This window comes from Papilio machaon, chromosome 21, assembly GCF_912999745.1.
Source record: "Papilio machaon chromosome 21, ilPapMach1.1, whole genome shotgun sequence".
Lineage (NCBI taxonomy): Eukaryota > Metazoa > Arthropoda > Insecta > Lepidoptera > Papilionidae > Papilio > Papilio machaon.
In genome coordinates, this window is record NC_060006.1 from 5,646,147 (window position 1) to 5,668,464 (window position 22,318).

At 33.6% G+C, this 22,318-nt stretch overlaps 1 protein-coding gene and 1 non-coding gene across 2 annotated transcripts; one reads left to right on the forward strand and one right to left on the reverse strand.

Annotated features, from left to right (window-relative positions):
* The first annotated feature begins 14,133 nt into the window (after positions 1 to 14,133).
* On the forward strand, positions 14,134 to 18,851 carry LOC106714509 (odorant receptor coreceptor). Its single transcript, XM_014507563.2, has 11 exons — positions 14,134 to 14,323; positions 14,555 to 14,654; positions 14,918 to 15,128; positions 15,766 to 15,902; positions 16,204 to 16,364; positions 16,541 to 16,727; positions 16,998 to 17,214; positions 17,578 to 17,677; positions 17,787 to 17,891; positions 18,181 to 18,336; positions 18,777 to 18,851. The coding sequence occupies exons 2-11, from the start codon at positions 14,555 to 14,557 to the stop codon at positions 18,825 to 18,827; spliced, it is 1,425 nt and encodes a 474-aa protein (XP_014363049.2). The 5' UTR covers positions 14,134 to 14,323; the 3' UTR covers positions 18,828 to 18,851.
* Positions 18,852 to 19,373: 522 nt separating this feature from the next.
* Trnat-agu lies at positions 19,374 to 19,447 on the reverse strand. The gene has a single exon. It is a non-coding gene; the product is annotated as a tRNA-Thr (tRNA).
* Positions 19,448 to 22,318: the final 2,871 nt, after the last annotated feature.

Genomic DNA, 22,318 nt, shown 5'->3' on the forward strand with positions numbered 1-22,318 from the left:
ATAATTAATACAAAAATAAAAAACAATCGGTTCTGGTTCTTGATTTAAAGAGAGCATTCCCCTTTATCAAAGATCGGCAACGCTTACTAATATTATAAATGCGAATGTTTGGATGGATAGATGGATGTTTGTTTGAAGGTATCTCAAGAACGGCTCATAGGACGCGGATGGAGTCGCGAGCGACAGCTAGTATAAAATAAAACAAAATCTCATTGTGACGTAAACGAGGTTTAGGCTAAGCACCATCTGCGCCCAGCCACCTCAAGCGCGGTGAAATGCCTCCTCAAGGCAAACAGTGACTACTCAGACACAAAAAAAAAATGAAAAAATTGTGACGTTTTTTGTCCAAAAATGTTAAACATTGCCGCGTAAATTTTTTAGTCATTGATACTTAATACGGACCTACCTTCATGCATGGTGAGCATGCCACTTGCATATTAATGATCTAAGTATTTTCAAGTCTCTATAGTCTAGGTATAGTCTAGGTTCTAATGTGTCGCAGGGAAATACCGAAGGAAGGTGCGCCTACGCAATTATAATTCCCTAGATTTTGCATAATTCTAAATAATTGTCAAGAGGATTTCATTTTATATTAGAATACTAGCTTTTTCCCGCGACTCCGTCCGCGCAGAATAAAAAAAAAAAAAGAAAACGGGGTAAAAATTATCCTATGTCCTATTCCTGGTTCTAAGCTACCTGCCCACCAATTTTCAGTCAAATCGATTCAGCCGTTCTTGAGTTATAAATGGTGTAACTAACACAACTTTCTTTTATATATATAGATATATATATATATATATATATATATAGATTGCATAACTTTGTTTACACATAACTTTGTTTACACTATTAGTTTACATATTGTTGAATTTAATTTTTTAAAACGTTCACATAAAGTTACGTGATTTTTTTGTGGAATTGCAAATGAACTTTATTTTTAGGTACAATAAAAATATTTTTCTATTTTAAAACTTATCATAAACTTTCTTTATAAAAAAAAAAGAATTATCATTGTTTTTTTTGTGCATTTTTGAATGTTTTTATTGTTTGTTTTTTAGATGCTATCTTTAGAACGACAGCATAGATCTTGATGAAATTTGCTAAGCACAGAACGCACAGGCTGCCTATGATCCCGGAAATGTTTACGGTTCCCGTATTTATACGTTGTATTTATATATTTACTCGGTAACTCCGCAACTGTTCAACGCATCTTATAGTCTCGAGTAATACATGAGGTGACATTTTACTCTTTTTTTAATTCAGCACAGACTAAGTCGGTGGCAGTAGCTATTAATAATATTCAATTACATTGACGATATATTGTTTACGCTCGTATTATGACCCAACTATCTTCGCCATGCGACAGATAAGCTTTTGTTTACTAGCTTACAGCGTACGCGCTTGTGACGTCATAGGTCTGTCTAATGATGCTACTTGGTCGTATTTTCGTCACTCATCAACGTCATTAGTAATAAGGATATTATAAGGTTACTTAAGTCATATGTTCTCCACTCAAAGAATTATTTATCAATAAATGCGACAACATAAATCTTACTGGAATCCACGACCAACTAGACCTGTCGTCTGTTTACAAGTTGTTTTTTTTTGTTACTGATTAGTCACTGTTTGCCTTGAAGAGGCAGCACAGCTTCACCGGGCATGAGGTGGCCGGGCGCAGATGGCACTTAGGCTAAACCTCGTTTAAGAGTGACTGGGCTTAAGGGCCCCCGAGAGGGGACCTCGGCTTGGGCTGTCACTCATTACGCATTTAGCATTTCGATTCAAGGGTGGCCGAGAGGGTCGAACCCCGGCTTGATCGGTTGCTATTATCTGATTGCTATTAAAGTTGTTATGGATTTTTTTTTTATGATAAGGGGGCAAACGCGCAGCGGGAACACCGCGGTGTTCAACGACACCGATGGACGTCTATAATACCAGAGAAACCGCAGATGCGTTGCTGGCCTTTGAGAAAATGATATGCTCGCTTCTTATAGAATCTTAAATCGTCGCGGTTTGGAAATACCGCCGCGGACAGATCATTCCACAATGCGGCTGTGCGAGGCAGAATATTTCGCGGAAACCGCATGGAACTCAGCGGCAGGGTTTAATAACTCTGGATAACAAGTCTAATTTGACAAACCTGCATATTGAGGGGCTTTCTTTTGCTGTATGCTAGAGACGATTTTGATTTATGTGTAAAGAAATTTTTATAATGCCCGCTCTATAACTGATTTAATTGAATCTCTTCGTGTCCATTATAAATGTTCCGTTAATGAATGTTTTTTTTTTCATTAAAGCGAACATCTTACATCAAGTGATTTCATGAATATTATATTAAAAAAATCCTTTAAAAATAAACCCATTTTATTCTGTTAATGGTCTGGTGTATTTTTTTCTTTAATACCGAGATATTTTTTTTACAGTTTTACGCAAAAATATACCTTGTCTTGTATGTTTAAGGTTAACTTTACTTCAATAACGTTCACAAACGATGTTACCTGTCAATAAAAAGGGATTTATGTGTCGCAATCATTTTTCTCGTTTTCTTCCCTCAGATTCCGAAATTACACTCATTTTCTAAGAGATACACATATTATATTACTTTTTTTATCATATAAAAATAGAAGTCATTAGTTTAATTTAAAAAAAAAAACAATCTCGTCAGCTTATACCTATATGTAGGTCCACACCGAGAACTTTGGAATTTGCCTTTGTACGCCAACTATGTTGTTCTTGTGAGTATTGAGATATGGGACGCTTTCTTTATGGTTTCCTTTGTGAATACACAGTAATTATACGTATTAAATATAGATAAACTAATATATAAACGGCTAAACACTCACGTATTTGTCTGATAGTTTCGAGCCCCAGAGCTTAAGGAGCGACGGACCGCATTCGAGAAATAATATTAGTCCCACTCACACTGATGAAGGGCCGATAAGCTTGAAAATAGTCGATGCTGACACGTGAGTATTTAGCCGTTTATATATTAGTTTATGATAATGTCTCATTAAAGTTTATATCTTACTGATGTTATAAATGCGAATGTTTAGATGGATGGATGGTACCTCTGGAACGGTTTAACGGATCTTGATGAAATTTGACACAGATATAGAACATAGTCTGGAACAACACATAGGCTACTGATTAACTTTTTTTTCTAAGTCTGCGCGGAAGGAGTCTTGGGCGACAACTATTAATTTAATAAATCTATCTTATCTTATCTATCTATATATATAAAAGAAAGTCGTGTTAGTTACACTATTTATAACTCAAGAACGGCTGAATCGATTTGACTGAAAATTGGTGGGCGGGTAGCTTAGAACCAGGAAACGGACATAGAATAATTTTTACCCCGTTTTCTATTTTTTATTCCGCGCGAACGGAGTCGCGGGTAAAAGCTAGTATATTATAAAATCAACATAACTTTAATAACCTGTTTCGTTTAAAAATATAAATAAAACTTCGACACACATGATTCAGTTTAATTGAGTCACCGGAATAGAATACGAGCTGTGTCATAGGTATTATGCAAATTATAAAACTGCGCTTGGGACTGGTTATGGAGATCGGGGGATTCCCAGCGACTAATCTACGCATACCATTAGAGAAATGGTCAGTGTTGTTTATGTTTTAAACTAACTCCAAAAAGTTATACTTATTACTGCTTTTTTATAGTATTAAGTGGCAAACGAACAAGCGGCCATTTAAATTCACCAAAATAGCAAAGCGACTGCTTTCTATAGACATAAGCATTCGCAACATGCGGTGTCTACACTATATTGACAGAGGAGACACACAGAAAGAGCCCCTTCCCTTCCTTACAAAAAATAGTAGGGGGACCAAACTTAGACCTCAGGGCCACACACTCATCAGACGAAACACGAAATTGCTTCCGCTTGACCCCTGTCTTCTCAGTAGTCGTGGTATTTAGTTGAGTTGGCCCATTCGTGCAACAGATGTTGTTGCTAGTTCTAGCATTTTTGATTTTTTTATTGCGCAATTAAAGGTTATCTTGGACTAAAGTGCAACTTTAAACAAAACAACGTATTGAAATGAGAACCTCCTTCTTTTTTACGTGCGTAATATTTTCGCGTAACTCTAATAATGTAAGGAGTTAACAGATGTAACTTATTTAAATTTGGTGTGACTTTATCACACCTCAATTGTTTTTCCTAGATTTTCATATCTATGCACACGTACTAATCGGTTACGTATACTTTTTAACATTTCCTCCTTATTTGTTAAACAAAACCTAACTTGTGAATAGCACAATTTCATTAATTTGAATCATCAACATTCTATTTAAAGCACACTTTTTTCACAATATTGAACGCCTAATTAGGTATTAATAATTTAATTAATGATTCAGTCGTGTATATAATACGAGGGCCACACTGAAAGTTTTTAGAACTGGCTACTTTTTAAGAATATATTAAAAAAATAAGATTAAATTTTGAAAATAGAATTCTTTGCTAAAATTATTGAGTACTAATTTAATTCGTTTGTCATTTGTTTTACAATTTGGCGGCAAATTGAAAGTTGTTGGTGTCAGGCCAGTATGAATCTAACGCGAGAAACTTTTCGTACCATGATTTTGTATGACTTTCGGTGTCATTTAAGTCAACAAGAATGTTATGACAGACTTCGATTGGCCTTTCACGATAAAGACCCTTCTCGGGCCACTGTTTATAACTGGTTAAATGAGTTTTAATGTGGTCGCACCAATCTCAACGATGCTCTGCGTCAAGGACAGCCTTCTGCGGCGACGACTGAAGTTAACATCAGTGTTGTGCGATGTATGAAAGAGACTGATCCAAGAGTAACCTATCAACAGATTCGGACAAGCTTAGGCATCGATATGACTTAAGTGCAAAAAATCCTCCACAAACATTTAGGCATTAGGAAGCTTTGTGCCCGGTGGATACCCCATTATTTGACCGAGGCCCAAAAACTCCGTCGTGTTGATTGGTGCCATGAAATGATACATATATTTAACGGAGGTGACTCAAAAGCTGTGTTCGACATGCTTACGGGTGACGAAAGCTGGATTTATTGCTATGATCCGGAAACCAAGAGACAATCTGCTCAGGGGGTGTTTCCTTCCAAGGAGTTGCCAACTAATTTGAAGAAAGGTCGAAGTGTAGGAAAAATGATGGTGGCCTCATTCTTCGGAAGGACCGGTCATTATGCGACAATTGTTTTAGAAGATTAAAAGTTACTTACTGCAGAGTCGTATACTAACAAATGTTTGCCACTTGTCTTGGAAAAAGATCGAGAAAAACGACCTTGAAGTAGGATCCTCCTTCATCACGACAACGCCTGTTCGCACACCTGCGGGCGAACGATCGACTATTTGGCGTCGTCAGACGTGGAATTGCTTGGTCACCCGCCATTTAGCCCCGACCTCGCACCTTGCTATATTTATTTATTCCCGAAAATAAAAGAAAAACTTGGAGGAAAAAAAAAATTATGGACGCCAAACAACCAGTGGGTGCGTTCCAGAAGGCCATCGAAGAGACCCCTAAGGACGATTGGGCAAAGTGGTTTTCTCGGTGGTTCTATCGAATGCAGCGATGTATTAATGTTAACAGTAATATTCTGAAAAGATATAATATAAATAACAACTTGCTAGTTTGCTCAGTTTTTGATTTTCTAAGAACTTTCAGTGTGACCCTCGTATAAATAATTTACTGTTCTAATAAAAGTTAAGGTTAAAAACCTTAATTGTTCAGGTTTCCTTTTAGTGCTTGTGAGTAATAAGTGAATAGGGATTCATATTTATGACTAATTAGCGTTTATTTAGTCATTTTTAATTGTTTTTTGTATACAATAACCAGGGTAAAGTCTGTTACACACCTTCATTTTTAATTGTACAGTCGGAATGTTTTATTAAAACTTAAGTTACTTCGAGCTAAAGGCAACGTATTCTTAATTCATATATTTTAGTCGCTAGGCGATGCAATGTCATAGAGTTTTTTAGTCACTAAAACTAGTCGCTCGCAATCTATTTGTCAGTATCTTCGTGAGAAAAGTCGCTACGATTTTCAAGATGGCGGAGCAAATCAGTTGACATTTAGGTAGGCTATGCCTGTAAAAGAATAGACGTCTTGCGTCGACGATTTGACGTTTGTGTACAAAGCGCGCGCAACGCTATACTTAGGACGAAAGAATACAATATAAGTTTTGAAGATTTACTTCGCCTTGTGTACGAAGGGTCTAAGTCATTAGGTAAAATTAAAAACTTTATAGTTGCACTAACTAAAATGTTGACAACACATAACTGTGCTGCCCGACTATAAAATTAAAATTGAAGGTGTATCGAACTTCAGAATTCCAAACAAAGGTATTGACTGATATCATCTTGCAAACGAATCTGGTCTTACCCAGTTAATATGAAAAGGTGTATAATGATCACTCTTCAAGTAAATCAAATTATACATTTTTTTTAAATTGTTTTATCGTGAATTATTGGATGTTTCCTTTGTTTAGTAAATTCATGATTCCATGTGGAATTTGCCTTTGAAATTAAAATAATGAAAGTATTTTTTTAATTAGTTGTAATTTGAATATTCCTGTTTATATATCAAAAATTTTCTTTTTTTAATTAAAAAAGTTTATAAAGTAAATATTGACTTGGTTGATGAGTTCGCGGCACGTGGATAACGTTATTAAAAATAACTGCTCAAAGACACGGCTTTTACAACGATCTTTTTATAAAAAAAACTCAGTAACAACTTTACTTTTGATTAAAAAGTTAAAAATCCTAAAATATTTCACCTTTTCGCAAATTCTAATACACAGCTATAATAAACATTTCGAAAGTTTTGTAGATATAAAAAAATGTTACTGGCGTTATTTTTTTTTTTTTACTTTTTGACACTTGTATTTTTCCTTGGTATTTAAATTAGATAAAATAAATAGTTAAAATTTTTAAGTACTTTTTTCACTGGCAAATCAATTTTAATCTTCTATCTATATGTATAAAAGAAAGTCGTGTTAGTTACACTATTAATACCTCAAGAACTGCTGAATCGATTTGACTGAAAATTGGTGGGCAAGTAGCTTAGAACCAGGAAACGGACATAGGATAATTTTTACCCCGTTTTCTACTTTTTATTCCGCGCGGACGGAGTCGCGGGTAAAAGCTAGTAAAATATTTTTTTCTTAGTAGTTAGTTTTCTCTGAGTACTTCGTAGTTATTTTCTCTTTGAAATAATATATCATTTTTACAAACAGTTGCTGTATACAACAACTTCACTTACCGTTGGTTTCTGACAACAAAATCTCTGAATAAAACATATCATCATCCCTGTCATTATCTATCACAAAACAGTGATAACAATATATATTAAACGGGGATTTCGGTCTTAGAAACCCACGTGTATACGTAATTTAATTTCTTAATTGTATAACACGAAGTAAGCGGTTTAAACAAGGAAACTATTGTTATTTGAAGGCACGTGTCAACGCGTCATAGATAAAACGCGTGTCTTTCCGTACGTATTAAGAATGTACATACAAACAGGATAATTACCTAACCTAGACAGATTGGCGACTAGTAGTGACGTATGTTAGATAACAATCAATTAGCATTGTAAAATATACAATTACTTAGTATAATATTGCTTAGTCAATTTTTTTTTGGAACGAAGTTCCTTATCGCGCGTTGTGAAAGGGGGCTAGACGGAAAAAATTCTTACGAAAAGTTGTCACGACACTTTTTGCTATAGTAAGTATGTTAACGACGAATGAGCGCTAATTCACCATGGCAACGACGTGACAATATATAACGAAAATTCATAGAAATAAAACGTACTTCTTGTGAAGACTTAAGTTTTTAATTCATAGAATAAACATTGGTTCCTTCACTAATTTATTTGAAAGGAACTTCGTTCCATCCGAGTGTCCCTTGACACCTCTCAAGTTTTTTATATTACAAGGTGGCAAACGAGCAAGCGGCCACATGAATTCGCCGAAATGGCGAAGCGACCGCTGCCCATAGACATTCGCAATTGCAGATGCGTTGCCTACCCTCAATCGACGAATTATATTTTATTTACTTACGCTTTTGTTTTCTCAAAATATTTCTTCAAAAATTGTTAATCAGTTTTTGAGTGAGTACATTAGAGTCTAAAATATTTTCAAAGGCAGGATTAAATAGATAGGAAGTATGTATATTTTTTATAATATAAGATCAAATAAAAAGGGATCGCATGATTTAAAGTGGCTTTTTCTGTCCGTAAATTATGAGTTTCCATGAAAAAATGGCACCAATGAAGCATTTGCATGTTTCTAGAATGTTTTAAAGTGCCGTAGATCCTTATTTTAGATTTAAATAGTTTAGTTAGTTAATAATTTAGTAGTAATGTTTTTTTTTTTCATGAAACATCCCATAACCTTCTTCCTTAGTTACGAGGGAAAATAAATAGCAGTGATGTGTCAATATCAGAAAGTTTCTCAATAATTTCTGACTAATGCAAAAAATGCGCTGAGGTATGTCATACGTCATCTTTATAAAACATTACGTAAAATATGAGTAAACAGTAGAGGATGCAGTGCCGTTAAATTGCACGGAGAAATACCTACAAAATAAATAAACATTGAACTTGATGTAAAATTCTTAACGTGTTTCGAATAAGGATGTAATAATAAGTACTCAATCTGTTTAAATTTAATAGAAAATTACAGTTTACAATGTTTGCTTGAATATATTTTATGATCAGTGGTAGCCCGCGACTACGTCTTACAGCTATTGCGGACAGACAGATATACAAAAAATTTAAAAATGCATTGTAACGACAACTGATAACGATCAGCGACACAAATGCCTTACCATGTGTGAAATATATTTTTTTTCTACATTACTTACAGACACTTAAATTTTATCAATATATGTGGATTTCACATATTGTCAAAAGGATGTAAACGATGATAAGATGTGTCAATAATACAAGAGTCATCAAAACCTACAGTACGTCACAATATGACGCGGATTCATGCACATTCTTATTTGAATCACGTTGCATTTAACTTTCCTTAACTTTAATGAATTCGTATAAAATTATTTCTACGTTTCAATTCCCTTTGTGTTATAATTTTTTCACTGTTGTATTATTTATAATCTCACCATCTACAAGATAAAAGTGTTCTACCCCGTTTTCTATTTTTGATTCCGTCCGCGCGGAATAAAAAATAGAAAACGGGGTAAAAATTATCCTATGTCCTTTTCCTGGTTCTAAGCTACCTGCCCATCAATTTTCAGCTAAATCAGTTCGACCGATCTTGAGTTATAAATAGTGTAACTAACACGACTTTCTTTTATATATATATATATAGATGCGAATGTTTAGATTTTAGATGGATGGATGAATCAATTAATTAAGAAACGGCTTAACTCATGTTTGATCGTCGTTTGAGTTAAGCCGTTTCTTAATTAATTAATTATGATGTCTCACGAAATTTTAAACAATTTAATGGATGGATGAATGTTTGTTAGAAGGTATCTCCAAAATGACTGAACGGATCTCGATGAAATTTGGCATAGATGTAAAGCATAGTCTGGAAGAACACATAGGTTAATAAGGTTAATGAGGACCCTGGAGGACAAAAACTTGGTACAGACCTTACATATATTTTTAATCATAAAATATGTTCATTACTTAAAAAATTTTTCTCTCAAATAAATATGACCTATTTTTCTGTATCGAGCTTTATTTCCCAATTTAAACGAATTCAATCTAACGAACAAAATGTGAGCGGGAAAACTTCATATCTCCCTTATAGACGAACCTTCCGGCTACAAGTTGATAGACGTCCGTTTTTTATTGCCAAGTAACGACTCTCCCTTGGGCTTAATGCTACGTCAAAAGAGCTTATCCGGACCTTTTGGTGAGCTTTTTCTTTTGCTTTATATGTGAACATGTGAAATTTGAAAAATAGTGACGCGTGTTTTTTCTGAAAGCATTTTACAATATAAATTCATGAACGAATTGGACGGACATTGATATGAATACGAGGCGAGGTTCATTTTAAATACCTCTCTCTTTTACTCATTTGATTATTTTTTTGTAAAACGATTAATATTATCCTTGAGTCTTGATATGACTGTCATTAAATCACTGAGCGCGCTCCGAGCGTTTGGCTCGTGCTCGTATATGCAGGCTGACAATGTGCTCCACAGTGTCAGTTTTTTTCGACGAACACAAAGAGATTCGCATCGCGTTCAGCTCGCGCTCGGCTCCTCTAACATAAACTCACCTTTGTGTGGGAAACTAAATCGCGTGCCACGCATGACTCACGCGCATGGCGTTAAAACCTCACGAGTTTCCTCAAGATCTTTTGTTAGAATTGTTTAGAATAAAACAATTAAAATTTCCCACATTAAACCTATATCAGTCATAGATCGTAACGATGTAATTTACCTAATTGATATAGTTACTAAATATATGATTGTTAAATTTTTTTTGGAGATTCCCAACAATCTGCATGTCAATTTATGTTAAGTAGTATATACTTAATACGTTGTAAAGGTTAGTTTACACAGCATACATCAGTTCGACATCGAGAAAGTACCGTATCTTTTTGATTAGTATATATTTCCATATATCAGGGATGACAAACCTTTATATGTATATCAAAGTGTAATTTTTCTAAAGAAGTGTTTAAGGTCATAGGCGTGCCATCAAACAATTTTGTCATTGAGATTTTGAGAACATTCCATAGCGAGGCAACACTCACGTTCACTCTTTATGTTATAATACCTACATCACATTTTTTATGCACTACAAGTACTAATGAATTTTTAGATCAGTTATGCCCAAAATAGTGTGTCGCGTGCCAGAAATGGCAAGCGTGCCATTTGTTCGCTAAACCTGATAATAAATCAGTTAAGTTCAAGTACTTTCTAACACGTTGTTTTTTTTGCTATGTTTTCTCAGAACCTCATAAATTCCGAATTCCTGCCGAAAGGCAAACTAAAGTGAAATTGCTTAAGTGGTTTCATCCATATAACAAACAAATCTTTATTCTTTGATCTATATATATAAAAGAAAGTCGTGTTAGTTACACTATTTATGATTACAGTTACACTATTAGGGAGGTAGCTTAGAACTAGGAGACGGACATAGGAACTTTTTTATCTTGTGTGCATTTTTTTTATTCCGCGCGGACGAAGTCGCGGGTAAAAGCTAGTACTATATACGTGAAAGTTAAAGTAACAATTTATATTAGTGTTTAATTTTTACCACTTCTCCGCTTTAGAGTTTCAGGTAAATACATTTTCACGACCATTTCCCTTCGTTAACGTTTACCCTAGAGGTTCCACTGATTGCTGTTTATTCCGGCTTTCATTTATCTAATTCTTCCTCGGCTTAGGGGTCGAATTAATGTACTTTTATACCGGCTGCGTTAATTACGATCCCTAAATTTCACAGCTTAATTATTCGCTGTACTGAATTTAATTTAACCGTTTCGTTAGTCCCGTGTTGAATTGTAGGCGTAAGAAATACCAAATACAGCTTCACAAATTACATTTGGCCGTTGCTTTAAATCGCCAATAGCCTAATGGTTATAGGTATGGATTACCGAGCACATGGTCGAGTATTCGAATCCTGCCATTTGACTATTGTCGTAAACCTAGCACAAGTCTGTACCTTGTAATATTACAAAAGAAAAAATAAGTAAATTATAAACATCTGCTGACATTTTAAATATTTTTTTAACGAGTAACTTGAGAGGCTTTTTGATATTTAAACGATCGTTTAGTCTGAGTTTTTCTCAATCACGAGACAATGGAAAATCAGAAGCCTATTAGCGCCATCTATATTTATTTCACAGACACAGTGACAACACTATCTTGAGTAGCTGTATGTTGTAAGTATAAAACACTATATTAAAAAAGGTGAAAATAAATCATGTGTTATACAAGACTATGTTATATTTTTATGCCAAATTTCAATAAGATGTGTTGAGGCATTGCGGAGTTATCGAGTATAAGTGAATCAAACCATACACATTTCCGGGATATTATGTGTTCTTTCAGACTATGTTCTACATCTATGCTAAATTTCATTAAGATCTGTGAAGCCGTTTTCGAGATACCTTCTAACAAACATCCATCCATTTAACTATTCGCATAATATAGTTTATATTTAAAAAAAAAACCTGTGATATAAAAGCAGCTGTCGCAGGCATAATTATTTCTTGAATATTTTATAGAAAGCTATTACCACGTATAGTGACGGCCTTTCTTCGAAAACAAGAAGCACCATTGTTAAAGCTGTCTTATTTCCATATTGTTAAGATTCAAATTTGTTTAGTGCAGTAATTCAAGTCAGTGTCACACCTATTATTTTCTAAATGAAAATTTCCAAGTTCAAGAATAGTTACAAAATCTTTAATTATTATTTCAACGAAGGTAGAACGAAAGCCTGTATGAAATATTTTAAAATTTAAAATTAAAAACTACTCTCTATTCATCTTACTAACATTATTTCATTCCTATAAATGTGAATGTTTAGATGGATGGATGGATTTTTGTTTAAATGTATCGCCAGAACGGCTGCATGGATCTCGCTGAAGAACACATAGACTACTTATAAAGTTTTTTTTTCAATCCCGCGCAGACAGAGTTGCGGGTGACAGCTTGTTTAATATAAAGCGTCATAAAAAGTCCCTGAAAATACTTAACACGTGATGAATGTGTAATACAAGTACCAAAGAGTTACTCATGATGTTAGGTTTAAAACCTAATTTTAAATTGTGTCAAAAAGTACCGTATATATTAGTAAAAGGCAATTATAGAAGTTGATGACATACTATCAAGTTATTTGTCGCCGCGTCGCAACGCATTTAGTCTTTCAATATTACTTAAATGTTCCTTAGTGCAAATTCATGCTATTTTTAACCGACTTCAAAAAGAAGGAGGTTATCAATTCGACTGTATTTTTTTATGTGTTACCGCGATGTTGGTGGTCCGATTTTGATAAAAATTATTTTAATAGAAAAGAAGTGCTGGCAGATGGGTCCCATTTTTTTATTTTTTTTTCAAATAACTAGAAGACTAGTAGATTTTGTTTTTTTTTCTTAAAACGTAGTCTTTTAATGTATATTTTTTTATTACGAGCTCACAAACGAGCAGGCGACCGCCTGAAGTCACAGAAATAACGAAGCGACCGCTGCCCTTAGACATCCACAATTGCAGATACATTGCCTAACTTTAATATTCGACGGAGAAGGGAACACACAAAAAGATTTCCTCTAATTATATGTCCCTTCCTCTGGAAGAGAAGGAGGACTTAAAATAAACCTCTGTCACATATTAATGCGTAAGTCGCTTAGTGATAAAAAACATGTGTACGAAGGGCCTAAGAAAACACATTTATTTATTTGTATACCAGTAGGCGTTCGACGGGCACGTTCCTTGATACGAGTTTTTTCATACATCTTCAAGCAGTACGTGACTCCCGATTTATCGAATTCATCTCTAACATGTTTCTATCTTGTGGATTAAAGCAGATAGAATTTCCTTGTAACATTTTCTTTTAAGGAATAACCATAGAATTCTACTGTTATGACATTTATACTATGTTTACTCTTTTACATATGTTGATTTAATTCCTGATATATTGATTCTGTACTTATCGACTTATTAAATTCCCTCGAACTTCTGAAAATACTCAAATCAAACAATAATATTATTTTAACAAATACAAATACGTATTTCGAAGCAAAAGTGCAATCAAACAAGAATTTAAGTGAAAGTTAAATACCGTTTGTAAACTGATAACAATCAAAATGTAAAGAAGAATAGGCAAATAGAAAAGCGCTAATATTTAACAGTAGCACAACATCGATTCAGGGAAATAGACCTCCATATGCCTTTATGTGCCGAAACAGTTGAATGAAAAAATATATTGCTATCTCTGTTCTTCCAAAGAGAATAAAAGAAATGACAATATGGTTCTTATACATGTGTTCTAGCAGTGGAAACTCACAATTAGTGTAAAGAATACTTGTTTGAAACACGAGTAAAGAAGTATGAATAATTAAAAAGGAATACGACCGGGTGTTCGATTGAGAACATCTGTTTCGTTTCACGATACCTAGAACTCCCTATTGAGCTGTGTGACTTTGAAATTGATACACGTCAGCGATGAAAATGTGAAGCAATAGTGCCAATAAATCGATCATTATAGCAACGATAGTCGATGTTATCACACGTGCTTATGTTAAAAAAAAATCATTAAAAAAACTTAAACCATTTTAAATTTGGAAGAAGTCAATTTCCCTAATCCAACAAGTCAACTTAAATCAGACCAAGGTATTAATTTAAAATATTATAGAGATTATTAACGAATAAGGAATGTGGATGGCTACAAAGGTTGAGGAAGAGCGAAGAAATGGATGGATTACGTGAAAGAGGATATGCGTAAGAAAGGAGTGAATTCAGATATGACGTTTAAGAGAGATGTATGGAAGAATAATACATATTGTGCTGACTCCACGAGAAAAGGGAACGAAGACGATGATATAATAATTGATAATTTTACAGATGATGACCAAAATAAAAACTCAGGGCCTAGTATCCGATTTGATGCCCAATATCAAATTGATGCAAATGTTTGGACATTTCCTTTTCAATTACTATCCAGGTAAAATTTACTTAGTAGCAATTTAATAGCTATCATTAGATAATTATATTGCCACACTCAGAGTGACTAAAGACTGTCTTAGTATAGATTCTTTATCATACGATTTTGACTTAGAAGTCTATCTAGAAACCAGTGAGGTAGAAGAAATGTCGTCTAAATGAATTGGTGATTCTTGAAATGTGACAACGACAACGAGTTGATAAAGAACTGGATTTTTTATAAGGCGATGTACGTATGTGATTTTGATACACTTGAATTTACAGAAAATGGTGGAATGTCAACATTACTTCGTAAAATCTACGCCAGTGTTCATGCGTTTCTGATTATTATCCAGTATTTGTGTATGATGGCTAACATGGCGCAGTATTCTGATGAAGTAAACGAGCTAACAGCTAATACGATTACTGTGCTATTTTTTGCTCATTCAATTATTAAGTTAATTTTCTTTGCTTTTAATTCTAAGAGTTTCTACAGGTAAGTTAACAAAGTTTACAAAATTCAATGTTACAGAAATCCTTAGTGAGAAGTTAGTTATTTGTTAAGAAACGGCTAATGAGATTTGTTCATTAGCAAAGGTTAATTTAGTGTTATCGCTCAATTTTGTCATATCTTCTTTTTTGACTTAGCCTAAAATTGGGGTGAATTCTTTGTTGAAATAAGTTTCAGTTTTCTTCTTTACTGATCTTCACAGCTAAAAAGCTTTAAATTTGCTTTAATAGCCAAAATAAAGGAAGGTGCGATCAGAATGTTCGAGAGGTTCGAATACAAATTACAGCTTTAGAGACGATATATTCTAAAACTAAGCTTTAACTGGGTCGTGCGGTTACTGTTTAATTAAAAGTTGTATTTCTAACATTCACTGAAAAATAACTAGGTCATCTAGTTTCTGCTTTATCTGTGATTCTGAAAAAAGCTTAAGAGACTTCAAGAATGAAACTGTCGATTTAGAATATTCTTTTTTTTCTGATGAATTTAAGTTTAACTAGTTTGATCACATGTGTGAAAAAATCTGGATGATCCGTTGTACTACTAACCTTCAATATAAATTCCTTCAATGTCCATCAATAATCTAGTTAACTTAAATATATTTCTACTTACGTATTTTATTTAGGACATTGGCAATGTGGAATCAGTCAAACAGTCATCCTCTCTTCACCGAATCTGACGCAAGGTATCATCAATTGGCTCTGACTAAAATGCGAAGGTTATTGTACTTCATCTTCGGCATGACTGTACTAAGTGTTGTGTGTAAGATATTTATTTACTGCTACTACTTTAGTTAACTTAACTGTAATAAAACCGATATAACGATTGGCTAAATAAAGACCAGTACCTTCTAATTTAGGGTATCTGACCTCTTGGAAAATGACGGTGACTGTAAAGTCGTTACTGCCATAGTCTGTCTTATTTAATACTACATCACAGTTAGTACTCTTTAATCATGGACATGATCTCTTTATTTTACGTTCTTCTCTTTTTAAAACGTATCGCCGGTATAAAATATTGTGCGGAAAAGTTGTATTGTGGTATAAAATTGCCTTGCATTTAGGTTGGGTGACGATAACGTTTTTCGGAGAATCAGTGCGCTTGATAACAAATAAAGAAACAAATGAAACTCTGACAGAACCAGCACCAAGGCTGCCGGTCAAGGCCTGGTATCCTTTCAATGCAATGAGCGGGACGATGTATGTCGTCGCTTTTATATTTCAGGTACGTTGAAATTTGACACAACTGTAATTGAACACCAGTTCAAGTAGTTCTCAGTAGTTCAGTTCTGGAAATTCAGGAGCTGGAAATTTAAAACTTAATTTGCTCCTGGATTTTATGTCTCTCATTCCTTGTCTGATTCGTTGCTATTGCCAAGTTTATATAGCATTATATTCTAGGTATATTGGCTACTCTTCTCAATGGCTATCGCAAACCTTCTGGACGTAATGTTCTGCAGCTGGTTGATATTCGCCTGCGAGCAGTTGCAACATCTAAAAGCTATTATGAAACCGTTGATGGAACTGAGTGCTTCTCTAGATACTTATCGACCAAATACTGCTGAGCTGTTTCGTGTTTCTAATACAGGTGATTGTCTTAATACGAATCTTTAAATTAGTGATACGTAAACTTAGGATATATTTTTAGAAATACTCAAAACACTTGCCTGTATTTGCATTTATTTGGCACTTAATTTTCAATGACCAATAAAATTTGAACTTAAATAACAACCATCGCAGCGGCTTATGTAACTATTTCAAATTATATCTGAATTTTAAAAACAAGGCAACCAGTTTATTTAACAATTTTAATTATATTATCTAACATTTTGATTCTTATTATTATTCATTACTACAGAAAAATCCGAGAAGATCCCAGACACTGTAGATCTCGATATCAGAGGAATATATTCTACCCAACAAGACTTTGGAATGACGGCGCGAGGTGCTGGCGGTAGATTGCAGACATTCGGCCAACCTGCACCTAATAATCCTAATGGTCTGACACAGAAACAAGAACTACTAGCTAGATCTGCTATCAAATATTGGGTGGAGCGACACAAGCATGTCGTTAGGTATGTCCATATCATCGTACAGACAAACATTTCCACTGAGGAGTAGGAGCCCTGAGTTATGAATGACTAGGCCATTGTTCAACAAGCTGGCCCAGTACAATTGGTTGATACAGATCTTTGCATTTTACCTTTCTTCGCAAATATGTGCAGATTACATGGTGTTTTTTATATATGTATGCATATAGTTAGATTTCGAAAATTTGAAAAACACATTGGCAGGGGTCGAACCCCAACCGATTATAAGTTACTTAACCAACCAAGTACACAGTTACTTACTTTACATTTGATACTTGTTTGCTTTTAAGAAGATAACTTTCTGCAGAATGCAGAAAGTAGATGTTATTTCAATGATACTGTTTTCAGATTGGTTGCTTCAATCGGAGACACTTACGGCACTGCTCTATTATTCCACATGTTGGTGTCGACTATCACGCTTACTTTATTAGCCTATCAGGCGACTAAGGTACAGTATTATTTAATCAGTAACAAGAATGATAAACCGTAATTTATAACCTTTTCAAAATTAAAGCCTCAATTTTGTTTTGTTGTAGTAAATTAAAAATTCTTTACAGATCGATGGATTAAATGTCTACGCTTTTAGTACAGTTGGTTACTTGAGTTACACACTTGGGCAAGTTTTTCATTTCTGTATTTTCGGTAACAGACTAATTGAAGAGGTAAGAAAAAACAAAACACAATTTCACGTTCTTTTTCTAAATTAAAAACGATTATGATGGATGTGAATTGATTAAGGATAGAGGACGGCCGATGATTATAAAAGAAACCGAATTATATAGAAGACAGGAGTCAATTTATACGTGACCAAATGGAGACCAAAACTGTCCAAAAAGATCCCTGTTAAATGCCATTTATAATAAATAATATAATTTACTTACAAGCGTATCAGTCGTTATACAGGTGATCTATTGATGTCGTAACAAGTAGTTCGTTTTTTTTTTTTTTTAGAGCTCATCAGTAATGGAAGCGGCATACTCCTGCCAATGGTACGATGGTTCAGAAGAGGCGAAGACGTTCGTTCAGATAGTCTGCCAGCAATGTCAGAAAGCTATGAGTATTTCAGGAGCGAAATTCTTCACAGTATCATTGGATCTGTTTGCTTCGGTAGAGTATTCTTGTAATTAGGTTAAAATTCTTAAACAGTGATAGAGTCTGTTTAAATTTTCCTTTATTACTCAAATGATTTTTTTGTGTAATGTTTTTCACTTAAAAGTAATTTTGATTTAATGTGTGTAGATTTTTTAGGTAACAAGTCATGCGGTTCTTTTATGATATACTAGCTGTCACCTGCGACTCCGTCAATACTTGATTAAAAAAACTTTTGAGTTCTTCCAGACTATGCTCTACATCTATGCCAAATTTTATCGAGATCCATGCAACCGTTTTGTAGATACCTTCAAACAAACATTCATCCATCTAAACATTCGCATTTATAATATTAGTAAAATTGATGTATATGGTAATTATTATTAGACAGAAACCGTCCTCATACTCTCGTCTAATTAGGATAAAAATTATATCGTAAAATGTTTGAAAATTTTCAGGTGCTGGGTGCAGTTGTTACATATTTCATGGTGTTGGTACAACTCAAGTGAAATAACAAAAAGAAACATCGCAATATTAAGATTATAATTATGTTAAAATAAAAACGATTATTGATAATTTTCTTTACAATCAAAATTGATAATATTTGTAATGTCGTGTAAATTAATTGAAGAATTTTTACTTAAGGCAATTTAAATTTTACTAGTACTGTTCCTCAGTTCGTAGTAGACTGAGCGAACTCCTCTGCTGATGTACATCAATTTTACTTAATATTAAATTGCTTTATACAACTTAAAAATTATTTGCACTTGATAAATATTTAAAACAATTTAAAGCACGTTTAAATATTTTAATACTTACTTTACTACGTTGTTGTTAGATGTTAGAATAACTTCATTAATTATTTTAGTGGGTGTAATAAAATTATAAATTTACTATTGATTTTTTTTTCGGGCTGTCTAATTTGTTTCTCTATTAGAAAAAAAAAGAGATAATAGTGTGTCTGATGTTCCAGTAGTAAAAGTCATGGTAATTCTAAAAATAGTTCTTTCTTTTATTATAAGAGGCTTATTAATTAAATAAAAATATACACTCTAAGGCCCCGGCGAGATTCGAACTCGCGATCTCCTGTTTACTAGACAGGCGCTTTAACCAACTAAGCCACGGCGCCGATTACATGGTGCATTGAAAAACACTTGTATAACACTGAGTTTCCACTGACGAAACACTGTTATAAAACAAATTTTTTCTCGTATACTTGTTGAAAAAAAACCATCATCGAAACAACAATGTTTCTATACATGAGTTTGTGCAAAGAATACCCACATTTGTAAAACAACTGCAACATTTATTAAATATAGATTTTACCCGCGACTCCGTCCGCGCGGAATAAAAAAATAGAAAACGGGGTAAAAAAACTATCCTATGTCCGTTTCCTGGTTCTAAGCTACCTGCCCACCAATTTTCAGTCAAATCGATTCAGCTGTTCTTGAGTTATAAATAGTGTAACTAACACGACTTTCTTTTATATATATACTATATAGATAAATAGAAAAATCAATATAAAATTAAATCTAATAACTAATACCATTACTAGCTTTTGCCCGCGAACTTTGTCTGCGTAGAATTAAAAAAAAAAGTATCTCATGCGTTATTCGAATCTATATTCTATATAAATGCCAAATTTCAATAAAGTGTTGAACTGTTGCGGAGTTGTCGAGTAAATATGTATATCAACATATCCCATGGACACTGTAACTATTTTCGAGACATAAGATAGCCTATATGCTCTTCCAGACTATGCTCTACACCTATGCCAAATTTCATCGAGATCCATGCTGATGTTCTGGTAATATCTTTTAACAAACATCCATCCATCCATACATTTAAAAGTTCGCATTTTTAATATTAGTAAGATTGACTTAATTTGAATATTTACGTAAGTAATTAATTTTAATCTGCACGTTTCTAATCAACGTTTATGACTTACTGAAGTAATTAAGTCGTAAGTTAACTTCTAAAGCTCTTAATGAAATTATAATATTTCTACGCTTCCGTGACTTTGGTGTGCGACTGACTGTGGTGTGATATGTACTTGTGTGTTATCAGTCATTTATAATTTTATCAATTTAGTCTTACTAGTGACAAGTGACTGTCCGTGTCAAGAAAAATACTGAGTTAGTATGGGCTTCTTCAGTCTGTTATTCAATGTTCCAAATTTCATCCAAATTAGACAGTTAGGCTACATAATTTTTTTTAATTACTAGCTTTTACCCGCGACTCCGTCCGCGCGGCATAATAAATAGAAAACGGGGTAAAAATTATCCTATGTCCGTTTCCTGGTTCTAAGCTACCTGCCCACCAATTTTCAGTCAAATCGATTCAGCCGTTCTTGAGTTATAAATAGTGTAACTAACACCATTTTCTTTTATATATATATAGATTAGCTTCTTGGTCGCGACTTTGCGACTTGGGCGAAAAAAAACTTAATATCTTACATATGTGAACTTCCAGACTACTATCTACATTCTACATCTATGCAAAATTTCAGGGAGCTCTGTTTAACTGTTCCGTAGATATGTTATACCAAACCTCCGTCTATAAACCTAAACTTTCGCTTTTAAAATATTTGTAATATAAAGTAAGATAATTTTACTTATGAAATAAGTAACCACTTAGCCAAGACCTAAATATACGGCTCGCTTTACATAATTTATTTTATTTATTTATTTAAATAAATAAATCCTAGAACTTAAGTTAAGTGACCGTTTTATTAACAAGTATTGTCGTCTCTTACATTCGTTTTGACAAAATTGAGACAACATGTGTCCGTACTAGTATCACGGCAGTCAAAACCCATAGTAATACTATAACATACTACAGAATAAGTTGCCGGCGTCAGTTTATCCATTCAAGTACGACGTGGGGGCATTCAAGAGTAGAGTGAATAGGCATTTACAAAGCTAGCGCGTACCATCGTTAGACCACATCATCACTTCATCGGATGGAATCGTGGTCAAGCGCTAGATTTTTCAATATAAAAAAATAAAAACAACTACGAATGTATAATCTTCCTTCATTTGAGAAAATACATAATAATAAATGAGATATAAATTTATTATACGCTTTCATCGCAGTATAACATTGTTTAAAATACTCTCGGAGTTAACAAGGGGGTGATTGCGAGCGCCCTCTGTATAGAAACTTATTAAGATACAAATTTCTTTTATAAAACGATCCATTAACTTGTTCTTGCTAAATTGTTTTTAAAATTATGAAGTAAGGAGAATTTATTTAGCCTTTTATGGAATTAGCAGTATTTTACATGCTCTAAGAAAGCTTATATGAAACTTTGGTATAATATAAAAAAATAACAACTTAATAAAACAACTAAAATTATTAAATTCAATTTCGATATTGCGTAAATTGTATCAACATCAAGCGCCATCTGTTAGGTATTTAAGGAAAACACATTTAAAGTGGGTTTTTATAAAAAAAATTATTAACATGGAATTATACTATGGTGAAATAAAAGTACACTAATGTAATCTTTCTCATAAATTCTGATCATTTAAAAATGTACATTTTCGTTTATTTGAACGAAATATTTACATTAATACTAAATGTATCGCTCTAGAACCAAACTCCATTTTGCGGTTCATTGAATCGACAAATTTCGACCTCTAGTTTTGAAATTAATGTCAAAGTTTGTTTATGAATATTGGATGGAGTTTATTGGTATATAATTATAAAAATAATTTAGAAATATAGGTCGTGATATCGATAAGTTTTAGGATCAGCTAGTTATTTAAATGGAGAACTGACCGCCAACCTTCGCTAGTTGGAGAGGCACCTCAAGAAGAAGAAGTTCTTTAAATATCTTCTTCTATCTTTATCTTAATAGTTTCGTACTAGTATTATAATTATATTTGGCAATAAATAGTAAAGGACTAGATGTCACCCGCGACTCCGTCTGCCCGGAATTAAAAAAAACTTAATAATTAACCTATAATAATATTTAGCCCAATTTAGACTGTGTTCT

What these genes read in the sequence shown, in the direction of transcription:
- LOC106714509 (XM_014507563.2), top strand. Translation starts at nt 14,555, where the DNA reads ATGATGACCAAAATAAAAACTCAGGGCCTAGTATCCGATTTGATGCCC. An exon ending in AATTCTAAGAGTTTCTACAG is followed by an intron (nt 15,129 to 15,765) that starts GTAAGTTAACAA and finishes TATTTTATTTAG; the next exon opens with GACATTGGCAATGTGGAATC. An exon ending in CGACACAAGCATGTCGTTAG is followed by an intron (nt 17,215 to 17,577) that starts GTATGTCCATAT and finishes TACTGTTTTCAG; the next exon opens with ATTGGTTGCTTCAATCGGAG.